A 19,913-nucleotide genomic window follows, 5' to 3' on the forward strand; every position below is an offset into this window, starting at 1 on the left:
AGTGTGTGGCTTTTCCACCACTCCTGGGGACCCCAGGAGCCATCACCAGGAGTGATGGAGAGGTGGCAGCCTGGCATGCTGCTTCCAAAATTGCATGAAAAATAAATAAATAAAGGGAAATGGAGAGAAATGCAGTGAGTGCCAAATGGTGGGGGCAGCTCCTGGTCAGCAGGGTGCATGTGAGGAGCTGTGCATGTCCTGCAGAACCTCCTGGACTGGGGGAGAAGAGATGGAGATGTGGGAGAGGGAGAGAAGGACCAACAATATTCAACTAAAAGCACTTTTTTTACCATACAATTGTAGAATGCTTTGGGTTGAGAGGGACCTTTAAGCCCATCCAGTGCCACCCCTGCCATGGCAGGGACATTTCCACTGTCCCAGGGTGCTCCCAGCCCATCCAGCCTGGCCTTGGGCACTGCCAGGGATCCAGGGGCAGCCACAGCTGCTCTGGAAAATCTGTGCCAGTGTTTTAGATTCTCCATTGTAAAAAACTCCTACATTATACCTAGCCTAAACCAGCCCTCTTTTAGTCTAAAACCATTGTCCCTTGTCCTGTCTCCTGAATAAAGGTCTGTCCCCATTCTTCTTATGGGGTCCCTTTCATGATGTAAAAACGTTGGGGGGAGGCATTTAGGCTAAGATATCCTTGGAGAAGAATGTGCCAGGAAAAATGCTGTCTCTGCTACTTAAAAGGGTTCTGTGATGGAGCTGTTATGAGCATGGGGCTTCATGGGGCTCTCTGAGCCAGGCTCAGGTTCCTGGTTTTTTCCTACAAATTTTCAGAGGCATTTACAGCATGTGGCCCATATCCATAATTGCACTCCTGGACTTGTTCTGCTCTGATGCATAAATAACATGCACTGTAAAGAAAAGTGTGTGATTACATATTTAATGGATAAACAGAGCTGTTGTGGTCCATTGGCCACATAATAAAAGTTTCAAAAAAATTGTCTTAATACAGTATTTCCTCAGGAGACTACTGTGGCTGAAACGTGAGCAAGCTATTTTAAATTTTAGAATTTTTTAAGCCACATCTCATAGCCTGCCCCATTTCTCCAACACCCGTCTTCTAAACTTTCTCTTCATTTAAATTTAAAATAAGGACAATAAATTATTCTTTTTCCTTAGCAGCTGGCAGATCTTCTCCAACATGAAAGGTCTGGATTAAACTGACAAAACCCAAGACAAATGTACATTTTTTTGGCTGGGGTTTGGGAATGGCTGGCTGCTCAGCAGATGGGAGCTGTGTCCCCACTTTGCACAGTCCCTGTCTCACCCAGACTATTCCCATGAATTCTGCAAATTCAGTTTAAATGCAAAATTCACATCTCTGGTGCCTCCTGTGCTGGCCAAGCCTGGTGTCTGTGTCTGTGGGTGCATCATCCTCGATGTCTTTATGACCAGGACAGCCAGAGTTCTGCAGTAAGACACATATTCAGGTTTCAAGGGCACATTAGAAGGTTTTAAGGGCACACAAAATTTGCCATAGTTAATCTCTATGCCCCTAACCAAAGCATAATTAAGTTCTGTGCCCCTTTGCCTCTAAGCAAAGCCAGCCCTGCTGCCTCCTTGACACCACCAAAGCCAAGGGCAGCAATTCAGTGCAGCCCCTAAGTCAGCCTCAGTCAGACTCTGCTGTTGAAATGCAGGAATTTATTTAATTCCTGTGAGTTCAATCCCTTCACAATTAATCCAGGAAAAGGGCAGATCCAGGGAAAGCCGTTCTGCTGACACTGCTGGAGAGTCCAAAGGGGAGCAGAACATTCTGTCTGTGTAAATGTGTGGTGTAAAGCTCTTGATTCCTGACCTGCAGCAGTAAATCTGGGTTTGTGTTTATGTCCTCTGAAGCCTTTGGAGGCCTCACAGATCTTCCCTGGGTTTCCTTCTGTGTGTGCTGCTGATGGAGCTGGCAAAGCTCCCCTGGTAACGAGGGATTGCACCTCAGTGGGCTGATCAGGAGCTCAGGCCTTTAAACTCGTGTTAGCATTAATCAGATTAATGTAAAAGGGAAAAGGTCTGGCAAGTGTTTCAGGCAGACTTTGCCTCCCTCCCACTCCATGGCTGGATGAGGCTGTGCAGGAACCAGGCTCTACTGGACCAGCAAGGATGGATCCTGGGGGAAAATGGGGTTTTGGGGAAAATGATTCAAACTGGGAATGGGGTCTTGATGCAGAAAACAGCAGGGTTTGTAATCTCATCTATCTCATCTCATCTCATCTCATCTCATCTCATCTCATCTCATCTGCTGCTTGGTGTAGAGGGGCTGGACATGCTGGAATGAGTTCAGAGGAGCCACAGAGGTGCTCCAAGGGCTGGAGCCCCTCTACTCTGGAGCCAGGCTGGGAGAGCTGGGGGTGCTCATGTGGGGAAGAGAAGGCTCTGGGGAAACATTAGATCCCCTTCCAGTGCCTAAAGGGGCTCCAGGAGAGCTGGAGAGGGACTGGGAACAAAGGATGGAGGGACAGGACAAGGGGGAATGATTTTAATGTATAGGAGGGTGGGTTTAGATGGGATATTAGGAAGAAATTCTTCTCTGAGAAGGTGGGGAAGCCCTGGCACAGGGTGCCCAGAGAAGCTGTGGCAGCCCCTGGATCCCTGGAAGTGTCTAAGGCCAGGCTGGATGAGGCTTGGAGGAGCTTCACTTCTCCTGGTGAATTTGACATAAATTGCTAGTTTATGAGTCTTTTTTCAGACCCCTGATAGGTGCCAGCCACCAGCAGTGCCTGAGGCAGTCAGGGGCACCTTCTGGGCACACAGCCCCACACACAAAGCTGATTTGGCACCTCTCTGTCAGGCTTATGGCCACAGCAATGGGTGCACAGTGCTCAGCCCTCGCCTCGTTTGGAAGCGAGCTCAGGGAAGGCTTTCCCAGCCATGTAGAGCAATTTAAACAATAAATCAGCCTTAAAGTGATTTGGCAGTATGGCAAATAAATGAATGAATGGATTTTGTAGTGACAATGATCTCCTCCTCCTCCCTCAGATCCAGGAGATGGTGCACTCGGACGCCGCGTCCTACGAGTCCAACCGCCAAGTGCCGCTGCTCAACCGGCCCGGCATGCTGGGCGGCCCCATGGGCGCCCTCAGCCAGTCCCAGCTCATCTCCCAGATGGGAATCCGGAGCGGGGTCACCCACGGCTCCCCCTCACCCCCGGGAAGCAAATCTGCCACCCCATCTCCCTCCAGCTCCACTCAGGAAGAGGAGACGGAGTCGCATTACAAGGTACGTGCGGTTGCGCCGCGTTTGGCGCTTTTCGGGGAGGGATAAATTGTGCTTAATAAAACTACAGGCTTCTGGTCTTATGTGGAAACCCAGGGCACAGGGAATATTTCTCTGTCTGCTCTGAGGTGTCCTGATCCCCAGGGGAGCACTGACTTTGACCCTCATTCATGGAGAAAGTTTCCTAAACTCCAGAATAGACTGGAATCCACTAGGGTCTGGATTCTAGTCTGTAGAGAGTATGTAGAGAGTATATAGGTGTATAGAGAATAACATAGGTATATCACTTGATGAGAAATTGAGGTTTTGGGATTTTTAGTGTGTTGTGGATGGAAGCAAGATGGAGGGCACAGGGTGTCATCCTGGGTTTCTTCTTCATGCTTCTTCTTCCTCCTTCCTCATGGGTTTGGGTGGCATTTTGTAATCGGGCAGAAAAGTCAACCTTGCAGCTCTTTGGGATCAGTTATTGGGTTAAAAGGGAAAATAATCCAGGTGTCAGCTCTTAATTGGACAGTTTAGCTTTAAAAGACCTTGGAACAAGAGATCATTGGCCATTTTGTGCCTTCTTATGAAAAGCTGCTGAACTCAGAGCAGTGAGACTGTTTAACTGATGAGAAATAATAAACACCTAAGTCCCAACATGAATTACTGCCTCAAGTGCCTTCAATCCAGACCCAGAGAAACCCACAACTGGTACCCCCTCAGTCTTGTTTTGACATTTATAGTGGGAGCCTTTCCCAAGGATGAGGGCACAGTTCCCAGCCTAGGGTGAGTCCACATGGCAGGCTGGCACTCACCCAGCAGGTTTGGAGATCAGAGCTGTTCTTCTTGCCCCCATGTTTTACCAGTTCCATCAGGTCACAGGATTTCCTGGGATGATGATTAGGATGAGCAAGGCAGCTTCAGCGCTAGGAGTCTGCAGATGCTTGGAACTAAATTAGATTTCTGGTGGTGAGTACAGGAGACTGAAACAGGGAAGGAAAATAACTCATGGTGGGATTTAACTGAGCTCTTTGGACATGGCTTGCTAAGGAGAACAAAGAGGAATTCAAAGAATCTTCTGCCTTTTAGATCACCAAGGTGGTGTTTTCAGTGGTCAGCAGTGTCCCAAATGGTCTCTACAGCCAACACAACTGCTGCTGAGTGTGGCACCAACAAACCCAAGGAATTCCTGGAGGTTTGGGCACATCTTGGTTGTTGTCCATCTCTCTCCAAGTGCACCAGCAAAGCCAAACAACATGTGCCACGTTCCAGGAATCTGTGGCTGTTATTTACTGAGGGCAAACTGCAGCAATCACAGTGCCTCTGTGCCTGCAGGTGAATTACTGGGCTCCCTGGGGACTTTGATTAAAGCCTTCCATGGAAAACCTTCTCCTGAAGGCACTGGTGCTATAACCTTGTCCCACCCAAATAGATGTTGTGACAGGGTTTGAATGTATAACCAGAGCAGCAAACAGTGCATGGGCTGGAAAACTAGGAAAATTACAGGACTGAGCAAAAACCTTTCCCTTTTCATGGAAATCCAGGAAAATGGATTCCCATCAATCCTGTATTTTTTCATCCATTGGCAGATTTCACTTCAGATTGGGGCATTTCAAAGCTGAGTGCTCATGTGGGTGTAAACACAGCTTCAGTGGATAAAATTGTAAAAAGAAGGGATACATGAGGTTAAAAACAAATGGAATTTTCGAAACGCTGTGATTCCATGTTGAGGGAACATTGTGGGAGGGGTTGTGCTGCTGGATCCCACAGCCTGCCATCTCCCAAAGCTGCATCACAAAGCTCCGGGCTTTGTGCACCTGGGAGCTGAAATCTTCCATGTCAGGAGAAAATGAGTTCCAGTGTAGTGACACACCAGCTTCTGTCTCTGTGCCTCCACCAGCATCACCCAGCTTCCCTGTCAGCCACCCAGGAGTCCCTGAGCAGGGCACAGCTTTGGGGCTGGATCTTCTGCTTCCCTGAGCCAGGGGTGCCCATGGGGTGGGAAATCTGGAGATGTCCAGATGATAACAGCTTGCAGAGATTAGAATTTTCCTAATCCTTAAGGCAATCCCTCTCATTGTTCTGTCTTGTAACCCCCCAGGCTGGTGGGAGTGATGTGTTTGAGGGAGGAGGAGATGCTGAGTGTGAGGAAAGCAGCGGACCCACACTGTGGCCTGCAGGTTTCTGTTTGCTTTCTCTGTCTGCACAGCTGCTGCCTTCACCCATCAGTCACTTTTTCATGTGACCATTAAGGGCTTTTCTGCATCAAAACAACATCTAACAAGCAGAAAATAATCCTGTGAGCTAGAAGGTCACAGGTTAAAGAAATGAGTCCTTCAGGTCCTCTGAGCCAGGGAGCATTTGAATTTCAGAGGTCTCTGAGCCTCACTGGTGTATTCACCTGCTTCATAGCTGGGGGATGGGTGCACATGACTGGGAGGGACAGGTGGGTACAGCCCAAAATCCAGCTGGGTTAGTGGCCACTCTCCATAGTTATTAAAATCACAGTGTCCATGAGGTTCCAGCTCTTTCTGGGTTCAACATCTAAGAAGGCACCAAGTTTTGGGATCACATCCTTGCCCCAGTCCACATCTGCCACCAAACAGAGCTGCTGCTGCCTCTCCAGGGCAGGTCCACTGCCAGTGGCCACCATGGGCAGGTGGCCAAGCTCTTCCTCCCCCTGCCCAGCCTCCCTGGTCCCCTTGACCATGGGGATGACCCTTGGGGCTGCAGATGCTCTGGGCAGCGAGGCACTGGCTCTCTGAGGGTTGATTTCAGCCATGAACATGGTTTGCTAAATAAAAACACAAACTTCTGGTCTTGTGTGGAAACCCAGGGCGCTGGGAACAGTTCTCTGTCTGCTCTGGGGTGTCCTGACCCCCAGAGCAGCACTGACTTTGACCCTCATTCATGGAGAAAGTTTCCTGCACTGGCTCAGCCATGAACATGGTTTGGGTTGGTCAGAACTCCTCTGAGGTCCCAGCCCAGGCTGTTGTCTCATCCCATGTGTGTCACACCTAGAAAACCCCATGAATACCAAATCCTGCTTTGCTTCCTGCTGCTGTTTTCCTTAAATCCCATGTGCTCTTTTGTGACCTTGGTCACAGGGGTTTTCAGGAGAAGGAAGAGACAAGAATGTTGACTCCATGTTCAGAAGGCTTGATTTATTATTTTATGATATATATATATATTACATTATAACTATACTAAAAAGAAATAGAAGGAAAGATTTCCTCAGAAGCTAGCTAAGCTAAGAATAGAAAATAAGAGAATGATAACAAAAGCAGCTCTCTCAGATTGGCCATTAATTATAAACATTCAAGATGGCCCAATCAAAAATCCACCTGTTGCATTCCACAGCAGCAGATAATCATTGTTTACATTCTTTTTCTGGGGCCTCAGCTTCCCAGAAGGGAAAACCCTAAAGAAAGGATTTTTAGTGAAAAAGGTGTCTGTGACACTCTTTGGTGCTGCCTGAGCTGTAGATGCAGCTGGGGTTGTGCTGTCCCAGCTCCTTGGCTTGGCCAGTGGCTGTGTGGGAGCAGGTTCTCCACAGCACTCCACTGAGTCAAAGGGGATCACAGTTAGTTAAAATACCATCTCACTTCCTAATGGGCTGAAACCCTGTCATGCATTTTTTTTTTCCTCCTAATAAGCTGGCCTTTCACCTCCAGGCCTCCCATTCAAGCCCAATTGGGCAATTTTAAATTAAATGCAATTTTTGTGGTCTCTCTGCTCATTCACTAATGGTCACTGTCTGTTTGACAAATGTCACTGCGCTGATACTGAAATTAATGATCAGTCAAGAGCTACAGAGTGGAGAGCAGGAACGCTGCTGCCCTTTTCCTCCCCATGCCTGGCCTTTGCCAGCTGAAGGGAAGCCTCTTAAATCCTGGCACCGCCAAGCACATGCTCAAATTGACCAATGGCACATGCTCAAATTGACCAATCCATCAGGAGAAGGGGCTGTTTGTCCCCAGCTCAGCTGGAATCACTGTTTTCACAAGATCTTGATGTTTAGAGCTGTGTCTTTCCACGTTATTCAACAACCTGTGCAGCTGATGGTGGTGCCTTGAGCTCAGGGCTGCAGGTGGAGGGGCTGGTGTGCTCTTTGCCCTCAAGGAGCAGAGATGCAGCCAGTGCTTACATTCTCTGCTGTCTGGTGTATTTAGGTTTTCCTTCGCTATGAAATAAGGGTAATGGTGCTTCCCTGTAGTGAGAGCTTCCACTGGCCACAGTTAATGCATTGAGAGCTTTGATGGGAAACCAAGTGTTTTCCACGGGTATTATATTACATTATATATCATATCATATATTATATTATATTATATTATATTATATTATATTATATTATATTATATTATATTATATTATATTATATTATATTATATTATATTATATTATATTATATTATATTATATTATATTATATTATATTATATTATATTATATTATATTATATTATATTATATTATATTATATTGCTATACTAAAACTATACCAAAGAAAAAGGATTCATCAGAAGGCTTCACAAGAATGATAAAAAACCCACGACTGACTCAGAGTCCAACACACCTGGCTATGATTGACCATTAATTAAAAACAATTTACATGGAACCAATCAAACATTCACCTGTTGGTAAACAATGTCCAAGCCACATTCCAAAGCAGCAAACACAGGAGCAGCAATCAGATAATTATTGTTTTCATTCCTCTCTGAGGCTTCTCAGCTTCCCAGGAGAAAATCCTGGGCAAAGAGGATTTTTCAGAAAATATCACAGTGACACCCAGATCAGTCAGAGGAGTGAGCAGCACAGGCAAAGCATTTAATTGGTGTGATCAAAATAGTTCAATTTTGGATGTTTTTCTGGATAGGGTACATATATGTTAGCAGAATGGAGCAAATTTTGGCTGGCCCTGGTGTGATGTTTAATGTGATGCTGGTGCTGCTTGGTCAGTGCTCAGAGCCCTCCTGGAATGGGGAGGGGAGGGAAGTGAGGAGCAGATGCAGAGGGGGCTCAGTGGGGTGGAAATCAGAAACCATGTGGAAGCCAAGTCTGGAAAATCCATGGATTGCTAAAGCAACCTAGCTGGGAAAGCAAGGCAGGTGGAGAGGTTCCAGAAAAGGATCAAGGAGTGAGTGAGCTGGGGAGGAGGATGGGGAAGGAGAGTGACTGAGGACTGGAAAGCCCCAGATCTGGAGCAGGGATGTCACAATAGGACACAAAATGAACGATATGCACATGCTGAAATGTCCAAGGTAAAAAGAGCATAGTTTATTTCCAAACTCCAATATTTATAGATTTTCAAAAGTGACCATGGATTGGAGGATGAAATTGCCACCTCTCCAGCCACACTGGTAAAACCAACAGTCCATCAATTCTCTCCTCCTCCAGAAAGGAATGCAAAACAATCATTATTTACATGAAAAGCGTGTGAGAAACTCCACTACAAAAATGTAACATCAGAAGGCTTAGAAGCACTTTAGAAGAACAGGGTGACACAGGGACAAAGGGATGAACCCAAGCTATGAGCTGCTCTGAGAGGAGACACCAAAGCAGCCTCAGGCACCCACCTGCAGTTTGTGCAATGGTCCAAGAGGCTCCTGAGGGACAGAGACCCCCAGAGCTGCTGCCCCTCTCCACACTGGGACATCTCCACTTCCCATTCCCTCTCTCATCTCCTTGGCTCAGCAGCTGTAGCAGGGTCTGGTATCAGACCTTAGCTAAGCGTCATCTCTTGCTTTTGCAGGCTACTGGAGAGAAAAGACCCTCGACAGACCTGGGCAAAAAGCCCAAAAGCCAAAAGAAGAAGAAGAAGAAGGACCCCAATGAGCCCCAGAAGCCTGTGTCAGCCTATGCCCTGTTTTTCAGAGACACACAAGCAGCCATCAAAGGGCAAAACCCCAATGCCACCTTTGGGGACGTGTCGAAAATCGTGGCATCCATGTGGGACAGCCTGGGAGAAGAACAAAAGCAAGTGAGTTACTGAGTTATTTATTTTTGTCTTTCAGCTGTTGAAATGTGTATTTCCACTGTGCAGGAATGTTCAGGACATGGCCAGGGGCTTCCACAGGCTGAAGTGCAGCTAAAAAGCTGTTTTTAGGAGCAGTGCTGCAGTGCCCACTGTGCAAAATTGCTGTTGTTGCATGGCGAAAAGCAAATTTTTATGACAACTAATTATTCTTGATAAGTTCACACTCTGCACAGCCATCAGTGGCCTTTCCCTGACGTGGGGTTTTCCATCTTGAGATGGGAGATGGGTTTGTGTTTGCTTATTTACTTACAAGGAGTGACAGCCAACAGGCTAAACACCATTAACTCCCTGTGCTGCTGGCTCCAAACCCAGCAGTCAGGCTTTAAAAGCTTCACAAGGAGATGTCTGAAGTGGCCTCACAGAGGAAACCTTGCTGCCCCAAAGCTGTCAGCCACTTTGTCTGCTTCACGTGGAGAATTCCAGCTCCTGCTTTCCCTCCTTGGCTGCTGCTGAGTCAGTCACAAAAGCCTGTAATTGCTCATTTCCTATGGAGAGAACCCCAGGGAGCACTTCCCAGAGCAAGGAGGGCTGTTTGTCAGGCAGAGTGAGACCTGACACGGTGTGGGATGTGTCCTGCACAGGCTTTAGCTGGGAGCACTTCTGGCCACAGCTCCAGCTGGGTGTCCATGGCCAGCACTGGGAGCAGCTCCATCTGGGGAGAGAGCAGCAGAGAGGGAAAAAGCCATTTAACTGGAAGTTCTGCTGGGATAGAACCTTGATTTCTACCCCACAGGGATCTCCAGGGATGAAAGCTCTTTTGCAGCTCCATTTTCTCCTCTTTGGGGGGATCACTGTAGGATCATGCAGGAAGAAATTCCTCATCTGAAGAGGGGAGGAAGGTCAGGAGAGTGACCCCAGCAGGATAGGGGCTTGGTTTTTGCTGTTGCCTCAGGGTATGGGAGGTTCAGGAGTGTGGAAAAGCTTTGTGTCTGTGGGTGTCCCAGGGCAGCACTGGGAGCAGCAGGGAGGGAAAAAGCCATTTAACTGGAAGTTCTGCTGGGATAGAACCTTTATTTCTACCCCACACTGAGTTAGGAGTAAGAGCAGAGGTTCTCCAGGGATGAAAGCTCTTTTGCTGCTCTGTTTTCTCCTATTTGGAGGGATCACTGTAGGATCAAGCAGGAAGAAATTCCCCATCTGAAGAGGGGGGGAGGAAAGTCAGGAGGGTGACCACCCCAGCAGGACAGGGGCTTGGTTTTTGCTGTTGTTTCAGCATGTGGGATGTTCAGGAGTGTGAAAAAGCTTTGTGTCACCTCTTTCTCCTGCCTGCATCCCCCCAGCATCTCAGCCTGTCCCTCCTTTACTCCACCAAATATCACCACAGCTCACGGAGTGTGAGCACTGCTGCCACCCTGACTCAGCGCAGTGCAAACGCTCAGCTCTTAATTACCAGCAGGGATTAAACCAGCCCGTTTATCTTCCCTGCTAACTCTCCCTCCCTCCTCCCTCTCTTCCATGAGCTCGCAGCAGCCTCCCCGTCTCTTTACACACGCTTTCTAAGTGGCTCCATTTCTCCCGCTGTAATTGATTTAATTAAGTCATTTGTTCCTTGTCTGAATGCTTAAATATTAACTTCCTGCCTTTGTCTCCAGCTGGATACTTCTCTCCCACAGCAGTTACCTCCCTGCCCGGGATCTGGCTGCAGGGACATGATTTCTCCTTGGCTCTGGCAGCCTGGGGTGGTTTGTGTGATGTGGCACGTTCACTCTGCAAGTGCCTGGCTGCAGGAGAGTTTATTTAGCCCCTGTTTGCTTTCCTCTGCCAACACCCCTGAAGGTTTTTTTGGATTCGTGAGGCAACGCAATGGAAAGGGGAAAAAGGAAAAGAAAATTTTGAAATGCCTGTAATGAGTGAAAACAAGCTGTCGTGTAGGTGTTTCCTGCAGGATGTGGTGCACACATTCCCTTCCCGGGGCTCTCCTGGCACATCTGGAGAGGGGATGGTGTCCAAGCAGCACAGGCCAAAATCCTGCTGCAGCCTGGTGGTCCAGCCTGCCACATGGCTGCACCAGTCCATCGGCAGGGCTGTGCTCTGGGAAGGGGTGGAAAAGCTGGAGAAGGGAAGTGTTTCATCAAGGACACTGCTTTTAGCTTTGTGGACAGCAGTGGCTTCATGTCCTCGCTGCAGAAAGCAACCTGGGGAACAGCCAACACAGAGGTTGTCAGGATCTTTAGCTTGTCAGAGTGACCCCGAGAAAAGTTGGAAAGTCTCTTCTCCCAGCCTGGCACTTGAAGGAGTCAGGGCTCTTCATTTCTCGGTCTCAAGGTTGTTTATTGTATCTTATCTATAAAATATTTTCTCCTGTCCAGCTGAGGTCCATTCAGCAAGACAGTCCAGTCCAACCCTGCCCCCAGGGCAGTGTTATGTCTTTATACTAAAAACTACCTGTACAATGTTTACAATTACTTCCCAATACCTATCACCTATGTTAGACAGTGAGCTTCTACTCTAAACCAATCTGTCAGTGCCAACATCACAGCAGAAGATGGAGGCCAAGAAGAAGAAGGAGAAAGGCTGGACATGCCCAGATTCCTCCATCTTGCCCCCCTGAACCCCCATTCTAAAAACCCCAAAATCTACTTTTGCACCTTGTGATAAATTCACTATCATTCTACTTAATTTGCCATGGCTTGCAGATCTTCATATAAGGTTGGTAATTTGCTCCACGGGTCATAATCAAAACCACAGGGGCATTTTGGGCTCTGTGCCAGGGTCTCTGAGCCCCCTGGCAGGGGTCTTGGCTGCTCAGGACAGCCAGAGGGATGTCCTGGGTCCTGACAATAGGTGGCACAGCAGGCAAACAAAAGCCAAATCTGGGTATTTTGGCTAAATTATGACCAAAGTTTTAGAGAACAGTTCCCCTCTTCCTGGCTTGAGAAGGGGTGGATGTGAGGCTGTAGGATCTGCTCTGGAGCTGGTCCCTCACTTGGATCCCAGAGGGGCAGAGCCCAGCCCCAAGGTGTCACTGAGCAGTTCTTTACACCCCTGGAGTTTCTCTTCAGAGAAGGTTTACAAACCTTACCCCGTGCCCTCCAGTGGGCCCCAGTGCTGGGGGTGTTTTGGTTCCACCTTGTGGAAAGCAGCAGGGAGGGGTTCCAAGGGAGCTGCTCCACAAACCCAGGGCATTTTATGATTCCCCCACGTGTGAGCAGCCCCTGGCACATTCCTGCTGTGCCTGCCCTGTGTCCATCCATGCCCAGCTCCATCCTGCACACAGATCTGGGCTGCACAGAGCTGTGCCAGGGCCAAAGGGCTGAGGAAAGCCCAGTGCTGGTGGCTTGTAGCCATGCCAGACAGGGAAGGGTGGTCCTGTGCCCCCTCCACAGACACCTCCTGGAGCTTTTCTGCTGGCAGCAGGGACGTGCCAGCCCATTGCCAGGTAGTCCTGGCCAGCACACAGGGGGTTAATCCTCTGCCATTTGTGCTGCTAATGATTATATGCACTGTAATATCAAAGCTGGAGCTATTTATTTGCCATTGAGCAGGTGCTGCTGCTCCCACAAAGCAAATTTGCTTTCTCCTCCTGATGAAACAAGGAAAATAAAGGTTGCTCACGTCCCATTTCAGATATGGGTTTTTTTTTTCCCTGTGCACCAGCTGAAAGACAAACACAGAAAGGGAAGCAGAATGCATATTATGCAAGAAACCATATAATCTAGCAGCATCTTTGATTTGGCTGCTGCTGTCACAGACATGCATTTCACAGAGAGGCTTTTTTCTCCCCCCTTTCTTTTGTTCTTACTGGTTTATCATTTGTGGCTTTGTCATTTTGTTCCTTCTTCTTCTTCTCTTCTCAGCCTCTTCACAATGAATCTTCATTTTCCCTCTGACACACTTGTATCTAAATTTCCTTATTTCCTGCCTTTTTTTATTTATATCTGTTGCCTGGTGATTTGATCATGCTGTGGAATACAGGATTAGCAATCTCCGTGTCCTTGGGTACTGCTCAAGGACACCTGTTCGGCAAAGCACCATTTTCTTCCCCATTTTAACCCCTTCCAGCATGGCTGTGGAACAGGAATAAATAACAATACCTTAAATATCCCCAGCGCTGCGTTGGCAGGACGTTGTAATCTTCATTCTTCAACAGCTGCCGTGGCCCTTCCTAAGGAGCTTACGCGGGAATCTGAAGAATGTGACTTGAGGAAAAAAAAAGAAAAATTAATACATCCTCTTTGAACTTTGCAAATAGTTTAGCAGCTGTTCCTGTAGAGATAGCTCCGACTTTGCTGCAGAGTGAAATGCTAATTCAGCCATTAGCATCCAATGGGGTACCTGGCACAGGAATCCTCCAGGTCCCAGCTCCAGCATCCCGTGCCTCGGTGGGAGTTTTTCCATTAGCAGATCTCAAGCAGAGTTCCCCAGCATGGTTTAAAAGGGCTGCCTGATTTGACAGAAATTAGGAGAAACTGAGCTCTAGATTGGAGCAAAGCTCTGCTAATTCCCCAGGAGGATTTTCCCCTGGCACAACAGCCCGGTGCCCGTCTGTGTCACCCACAGGGCCACCATGGGCCACATCTGCCCCAGAGCAGGGGACATAGCCCTGGTGAGTGCCTGCTTCAGGGGCATTTCCTGGCGGTGGTAAAGCTGGAGACTCTGCAGAGAAGTCGCTGGTGGGATTCACAGTCCTCTGCCAATTTCTGTTTTTCCCTCTCTGAGCACTTCCCTGTTCCCTGCAGTATTTTGGTGAAGAGGAGGTTGGATTGGAGCCAAGCAATGGTGGAGATCAATGCCAAGGTGGCAGCTGCAGGACTCTCTGGAACCAGCTTCTCTTTGTCAGCAATTCCAGCCACAAATCAAAGCCCTGGGCAGGTGTTTCCATAGGCCCTGGGGAAATGACAACAGAGGAACCAAGGAGCTCCCAAGCAATCTGCTGGATGATCCCCAGGCTAGCCCAGAGCTTCCCATCTGAAATGAGCAGAGACAGGGCAAACCCAGCATTTTCAGTTGAGTTTTTGAGCCTGGGACACAAAGATACCAGAGATGAGTTCTTGCTCGTGCTTCACCTGGAGCAGTTCAGTAATGCTGAGTGACTCCATGGCCAAACACAAATAGGATTTTCTGACACAGATGTACAGCCTGGAGAACACAGCTCCAGGGATCAAGTCACACTCCAGGGGTAAATTACCCAGCAGAAAGTAATAGATCACCCATTTAATCAGATCCATCTGCTCATTGAACCTGATCCATCAGCTGCTTACAGGACACTGCAGGGTCTCTGGTGGGACAGAGGCATTGAGAACCAGCTGTAAAGTTGTTTTATGGAAGAGCCACCAGAGGAGAGAGATCCCACAGGAACAGCCACGCTACAACTGCCCAATTCCAGCTTTGCACAGAGCTGTCAGCCCCAGAGCCACAGCAGGATGCACTTTCCTCCTGCAGCCCCAAAGCCCTGTCAGGGAGGGCTGGAAGGGTCCAGGCAGCTGCCCTGGCCTGGAAAGAGGCTTCAGCATCTTCTGGGCATTGAGGAAAGCCATGCACCAGAGAGGGATCAAAGCACCAACCCCAAACAAGGCTTCCAGAGAGATCTGGTGGAGAGCAGGATAGTGATGGGGAAGATGGGAAAGGTCAGATCTGCTTTTTACGGCTCCATGAGTGTCACTGTCCTTCTTGGAGAGCAAGACCAGAGGTTTGGAAGGTGAATAGTGTGTGGTTTTCCTTGGAGGTTAGGATTTGGATTTGTCATCCTCCCGTTCCCTTTGGAATCTTCAGTGGATTGTCCTGGGAATGCACTTATGCCCTCACATGGAGTGAGGGATGACTTCCACCCTATTTGCAGGGTGCCCTGATGAAAGCAGGAATGATGAATCTGACTCCATGTTCTCAGAAGGCTCATTTATTATTTTGTGATACTATATTATATTAAAGAATACTAAACTATACTAAAGAATACAGAAAGGATGCTTACAGAATGCTCAAAAGATAATAATGAAAACTGGTGACTCTCTCCAGAGTCCTGACACAGCTTGGCCCTGATTGGCCAAAGAGTGAAAACAACTCCCAGCAGAATGCAACACATTCCACATGTGAGCACAACACAGGAGAAGCAAATGAGATAAGAATTGTTTTCCTTTTCTCTGAAGCTTCTCAGCTTCCCAGGAGAAAAATACTGGGCGAAGGGATTTTTCAGAGAATGTGAATGCCACACCACCCCATGAAGTTGAAGCAGTGGAGAGCAGGAATCTCTCAGGATGCTTTAACCAATGGCAATTCCTGCTTCATTGCAGGCTCTTCCATTCATTCTCCAAAGGAATTGCTTCCCAGCAGTGTGTCTCCACCAGGATAAAGCAGGAGCTCTCCTGAAACAATGCAAATAGTTCCCACAGCCAAGGTCTTGCATGGAGGTACCCTCAGGATTGTTGACCTCAAGACTTACAATCCAGACCACAGGCTTTTTTCTGGAAGTGTAGCTTGGGCTGGTTGGTTTTAATGGTGGGAGGGACAGAAGAAGTCTTGAAGGGCATACAGAATGGGATGCAAGGAGGAAAGGAGGATCTGGGAAGAAATAAGGATAACCTGTCCATGTTTCCTATTTGCCTTTCCAGTGGCTGTGGTAAGGATATGTGGAGAGAAAGGGGAATGTGGCAGGGAGGATGTGCTTTGAGACATCTCATGCATAAGCCATAAGTTATGGTGATCTCAAGACATATCTTGCAGGAAAGTGTATAATAGTTACAAGAAAAACCCTGCAGACTTACAAGCAGAATAAAAACCAAATTTACACATTTAGGAGAAGAAAAAACCAGTCGTGGAATCATAGAAAGAAGGGCAAGGAGAGACTTAAGAGGTCAACCAGCCCATACTGATGCCTGAAGTCAGGATCATCTCTACTTAAGCCATTCCTGATGGATGTGTTCCTAATCTGTTCTTAAACCCTCAGTGGTGGAGATTACACATCTCCCTAGGCAATGTCTTCCCATGCTTAATTATCCTTACTGCTCCCAAGCCTTCCCAGCGCTTACCCAACATTTCCCTTGGTGTAATTTAAGCCTATTTTGCTTCTGTTCCTACATACAGAGGATCACCCCATGCCTCCTTTGCTACATCATGGTGGCTCCTCTTGGTCTTCCCCCCCAGCTTTCCTCCTGGACACCTTTCCTGCACTTCCCATCTCTCCTCTCCTGATGTTTTACCTTTATTATGAAGCAAAACGCCCCAAACTCCTCCAGGTATTGCAGCAGAGACCCTCCTACTTGGGCTCAATGTACCACTCGAATTTTTGGGGGAGAGTTTGGGCTCTTCCCCTCATTCCCCAGGCTTGGGGAGCAGGATTCCTGCTGGAGCAGGAGGGCTGGGATGCAGAGGTGACAGAGAACAGCTCCGGCTGTCACTCAGTGCCTGCGCGACACGGAGCCGCTCGTGGGCGTCAGCGGGGTTTGCAGTAATTGTCTTCTCTAATTAACTTGTTATCAAACAAGAACATTTCATTATGCTACAATTACTGGCTGCTTTGCTGAGACACAGAGGTGTCAGGATTACGATCCCGACATATGCTTCTTACAGCTCTGATTTTTTTTTTGTTTTCATGATCACTAACCATTTTTATTTCCTATCCCCCCCTCCTCCCTCCAACCCACCCACTCACTTAATGACTAATGAATCCTCCTGCTAATGAATAAGGAAAATAAATCAGTGGGCATGGCAGGTTAGGAAGAAAAACATGCAAAATGTTTTGAGGATCCTTAAATCTGATAAATTACTTCAAAATTAAAATCCCTGGGAGAAAATGGGATTTAATTAGAAAGTAATGTGGTTTTGTCAATGTTTAAATTAAAATTTTAAAGGTTATAAATGCTGCACTAGAGCTGCCTTTCCACAGAGGATTTGTGAGGAGCTTTGTTCAGATCCCACGTCAGCGTGGTGATTCCCTGGGGACAGGCAGGGAGCCCTGTGTGGGTGCAGGGCAGGACTGCAAAATTCCCAACAGGAGACCCTTAGGGATGGTTCTTTACAATGAGGATGGTGGCACACGTCACCCAGAGAAGCTGTGGCTGCCCCTGGATCCCTGGAAGTGTCCAAGGCCAGGCTGGACGGGGCTTGGAGCGCCCTGGGATGGTGGAATAACCAATTCCATGGGAATGCCAATTCCATGGCACCCATGGAGTGGTGGAATAGACCATGGTGAGACACCATGGAAGGTGTCCCTGCCATGGCATGGGTGGATCAAAACACTGCCTTCAACCCAAACCATCCTGGGATTCTATGATTAAAATAATCCACCAGGAATCTTCCAGAACTTCCAGTTCACCAGAGAAACATCAGAGAGCACAGTCCCTGAGCTCACCCTGCTGGTGGCCAGGCTTGAGCTCCAATGAGCCATTGGCTGCCCCTGCCCAGTCCTGCACCAGACCCCACCCAGCAGCACATCCCAACACGAGATCTCTAAAAGAGACAAGAACAAATGAAGAGTGGCATTAAAAAAAAAGGAGTTTAGCAGGAAAAGCAAGTGATGGGGATGAAGATAGGCATAGACTTTATTGGTTATTTATTTATTTGCATTCAGCTTTAGGAAGTCTCATTTACCTGTCCAGAAATTGCAGGTTTTGCTCCAGGCAAGTCTTGCTAATAATTAAATTTATCTTTGCATAGCTCTGAATACTTTGTTTTCCCACCATACTGGGGGAAAAAAAGGTAAAAGTACTCTTGTATTTTGCTGCTATAGAGGAAAAATAATTAAAAATTTTCTCCATAGGGCAGCACCCAGCTGTGCCCTCTCTTAAACACTGAGATACAGGAATTCCTATTTCATTGCTGTGAGGGCATCAGGTACCACATTTAAGAGCATCCACCAGCTCTGCAGCTGAACACAATAAATTCTGTGGTGCTGTGATGGGCACAAACCTCCCCCAGTGGAAGGTGTCCCTGCCCATGGCAGGGGGATGGAACTGGAGGAGCTTTAAGGTCCCTTCCAACCCAAACCACTCTTTGATTCTATAATAAAAGATCTGGAGATTGTAGAGAAAGGTAATAGCTTTTATTAAGGGAACTGATACTGTTTGAAGAAATAGTTACTTTTCACAGGCAAACTCTTCTTCAGGCTGACATTTTGAAAAGTAATTTTGTTCTGAATGGAGCAAATGTAATATTTCCTGAATGCCATAAAGCCAAAGACAAACGTAGAGAAATGCTCCATTTCAGAAAATTGCCATCTGAGACCTCCAGTGTGTCGAGTCAAAACGTTTCATTACAGGACTCACTGTGATTTAGCAATGAAAATAAGGCTTTCAATCCATTTTTAATAGAATTTATCTGTACTGATTTTAAACTCACATTCAGTTCAACTGCTGGAAGGTTACTCTCCCTTCAGAGGTCAGTGCTGGGAGGGAGTCTGCCATGGCCATGAAAATTTGCAGGGGAAATAAGCTAAATCATAGAATTGTGGGATTGTTTTGGTTGGAAAATACCTTCAGGATCATCCTGTCCAACTGTCAGCCCAGCACTGCCACAGCCACCTCTTGTATTTGGGTTCCCCCCAGACAAAGGCAGGAATGATGGATCTGACTCCGTGTTCTCAGAAGGCTCATTTATTACTCTATGATACTATGTTATATTAAAGAATACTATACTATACTAAAGAATACAGAAAGGATACTTACTGAATGCTAAAAAGATAACAATGAAAACTGGTGACTCTCTCCAGAGTCCCAACACGGCTTGGCCCTGATTGGCCAAAGAGTGAAAACAACTCCCAGCAGAATGCAATGGAACAATCACCTGTGGGTAAACAATCTCCAAACACATTGCACATGTGAGCACAACACAGGAGAAGCAAATGAGATAAGAATTGTTTTCCTTTTCTCTGAGGCTTCCCAGCTTCCCAGGAGAAAAACCCTGGGGGAAGGGATTTTTCCAGAGAATGTGAATGCCACATCCAGGTGGCTCCACCACCTCCCTGGGCAACCTGTTCCAGGGCTGTGCAACCCTTTCCATGGAGAAATTCTTCCCAATATCCAACCTAAATCATCCTGGGCAGAGAATGTGCCCACCAGGCTTCAGCATTTCAATTGCTGAAAGCTGTTGTTGGTTTTAAAGCTGAATTAAATACATGCAAATCTGTTCTAATTGAAATCAACTTTCAGTGCATCACTTGAGGAAGGATTTAGGTTTCCAGTGGAGAAGAGGGTTGGTGGGTATTTTCTCTGGGAGTTCCTGCCTTTATCCTGAAATTTTTATTCAGTTTTAAAATAACTCCTTTGCTCAGTTTAATCTGTGTCATCCCATGGGGACTCACTGCTGGGGGCAGAGTGGATCACACCATTATTTATTGCAGGTCTTCACCTCCATGTGGAGAACCAGGATCCAGGCAGGACGGGGACCAGCACTGACATGATCAAGAGACATTTCTCATTATGGGGAAAAAATGGAAAAATAAACCATAATTCATTCTTTCAAATATTTTATTTTTTCTTGGGGAAGTGAACTGTCCTGGTACTTGCTGCTTCCCTGCAATCTCCAGCTCACCAAGTCATAACACAAGGCAAAAATCTCAGTTTTTGTAAGATCAGAAAGCAGTTCCCAGCTGTCCAGACTGCAGGGAATAGATGGGGTTTTAAGCTGTAAAGGAGAATATTGGGAAAACCAAGAAAACAAACTGATACTTTAGGAATTCTGATTGCCTCAGGTGTTTTTAAACTGGTCATCATCACAGAATCATAGAATGGATTGAGTTGGAAGGCA

The 19,913-nt window shown here is 47.2% G+C and overlaps 1 protein-coding gene across 1 annotated transcript in view; it reads left to right on the forward strand.

Annotated features, from left to right (window-relative positions):
* Positions 1 to 19,913, forward strand: part of TOX2 (TOX high mobility group box family member 2) — a 175,619-nt gene that overhangs the window by 141,865 nt on the left and 13,841 nt on the right. The window contains exons 4-5 of the mRNA XM_064730140.1: positions 2,983 to 3,222; positions 8,952 to 9,179. Of these exons, the coding sequence (XP_064586210.1) occupies positions 2,983 to 3,222; positions 8,952 to 9,179 (468 nt within the window). The remainder of the gene's footprint in view (positions 1 to 2,982; positions 3,223 to 8,951; positions 9,180 to 19,913) is intronic.

The sequence above is a fragment of the Zonotrichia leucophrys genome, chromosome 20, assembly GCF_028769735.1.
Source record: "Zonotrichia leucophrys gambelii isolate GWCS_2022_RI chromosome 20, RI_Zleu_2.0, whole genome shotgun sequence".
Taxonomy (NCBI): domain Eukaryota; kingdom Metazoa; phylum Chordata; class Aves; order Passeriformes; family Passerellidae; genus Zonotrichia; species Zonotrichia leucophrys.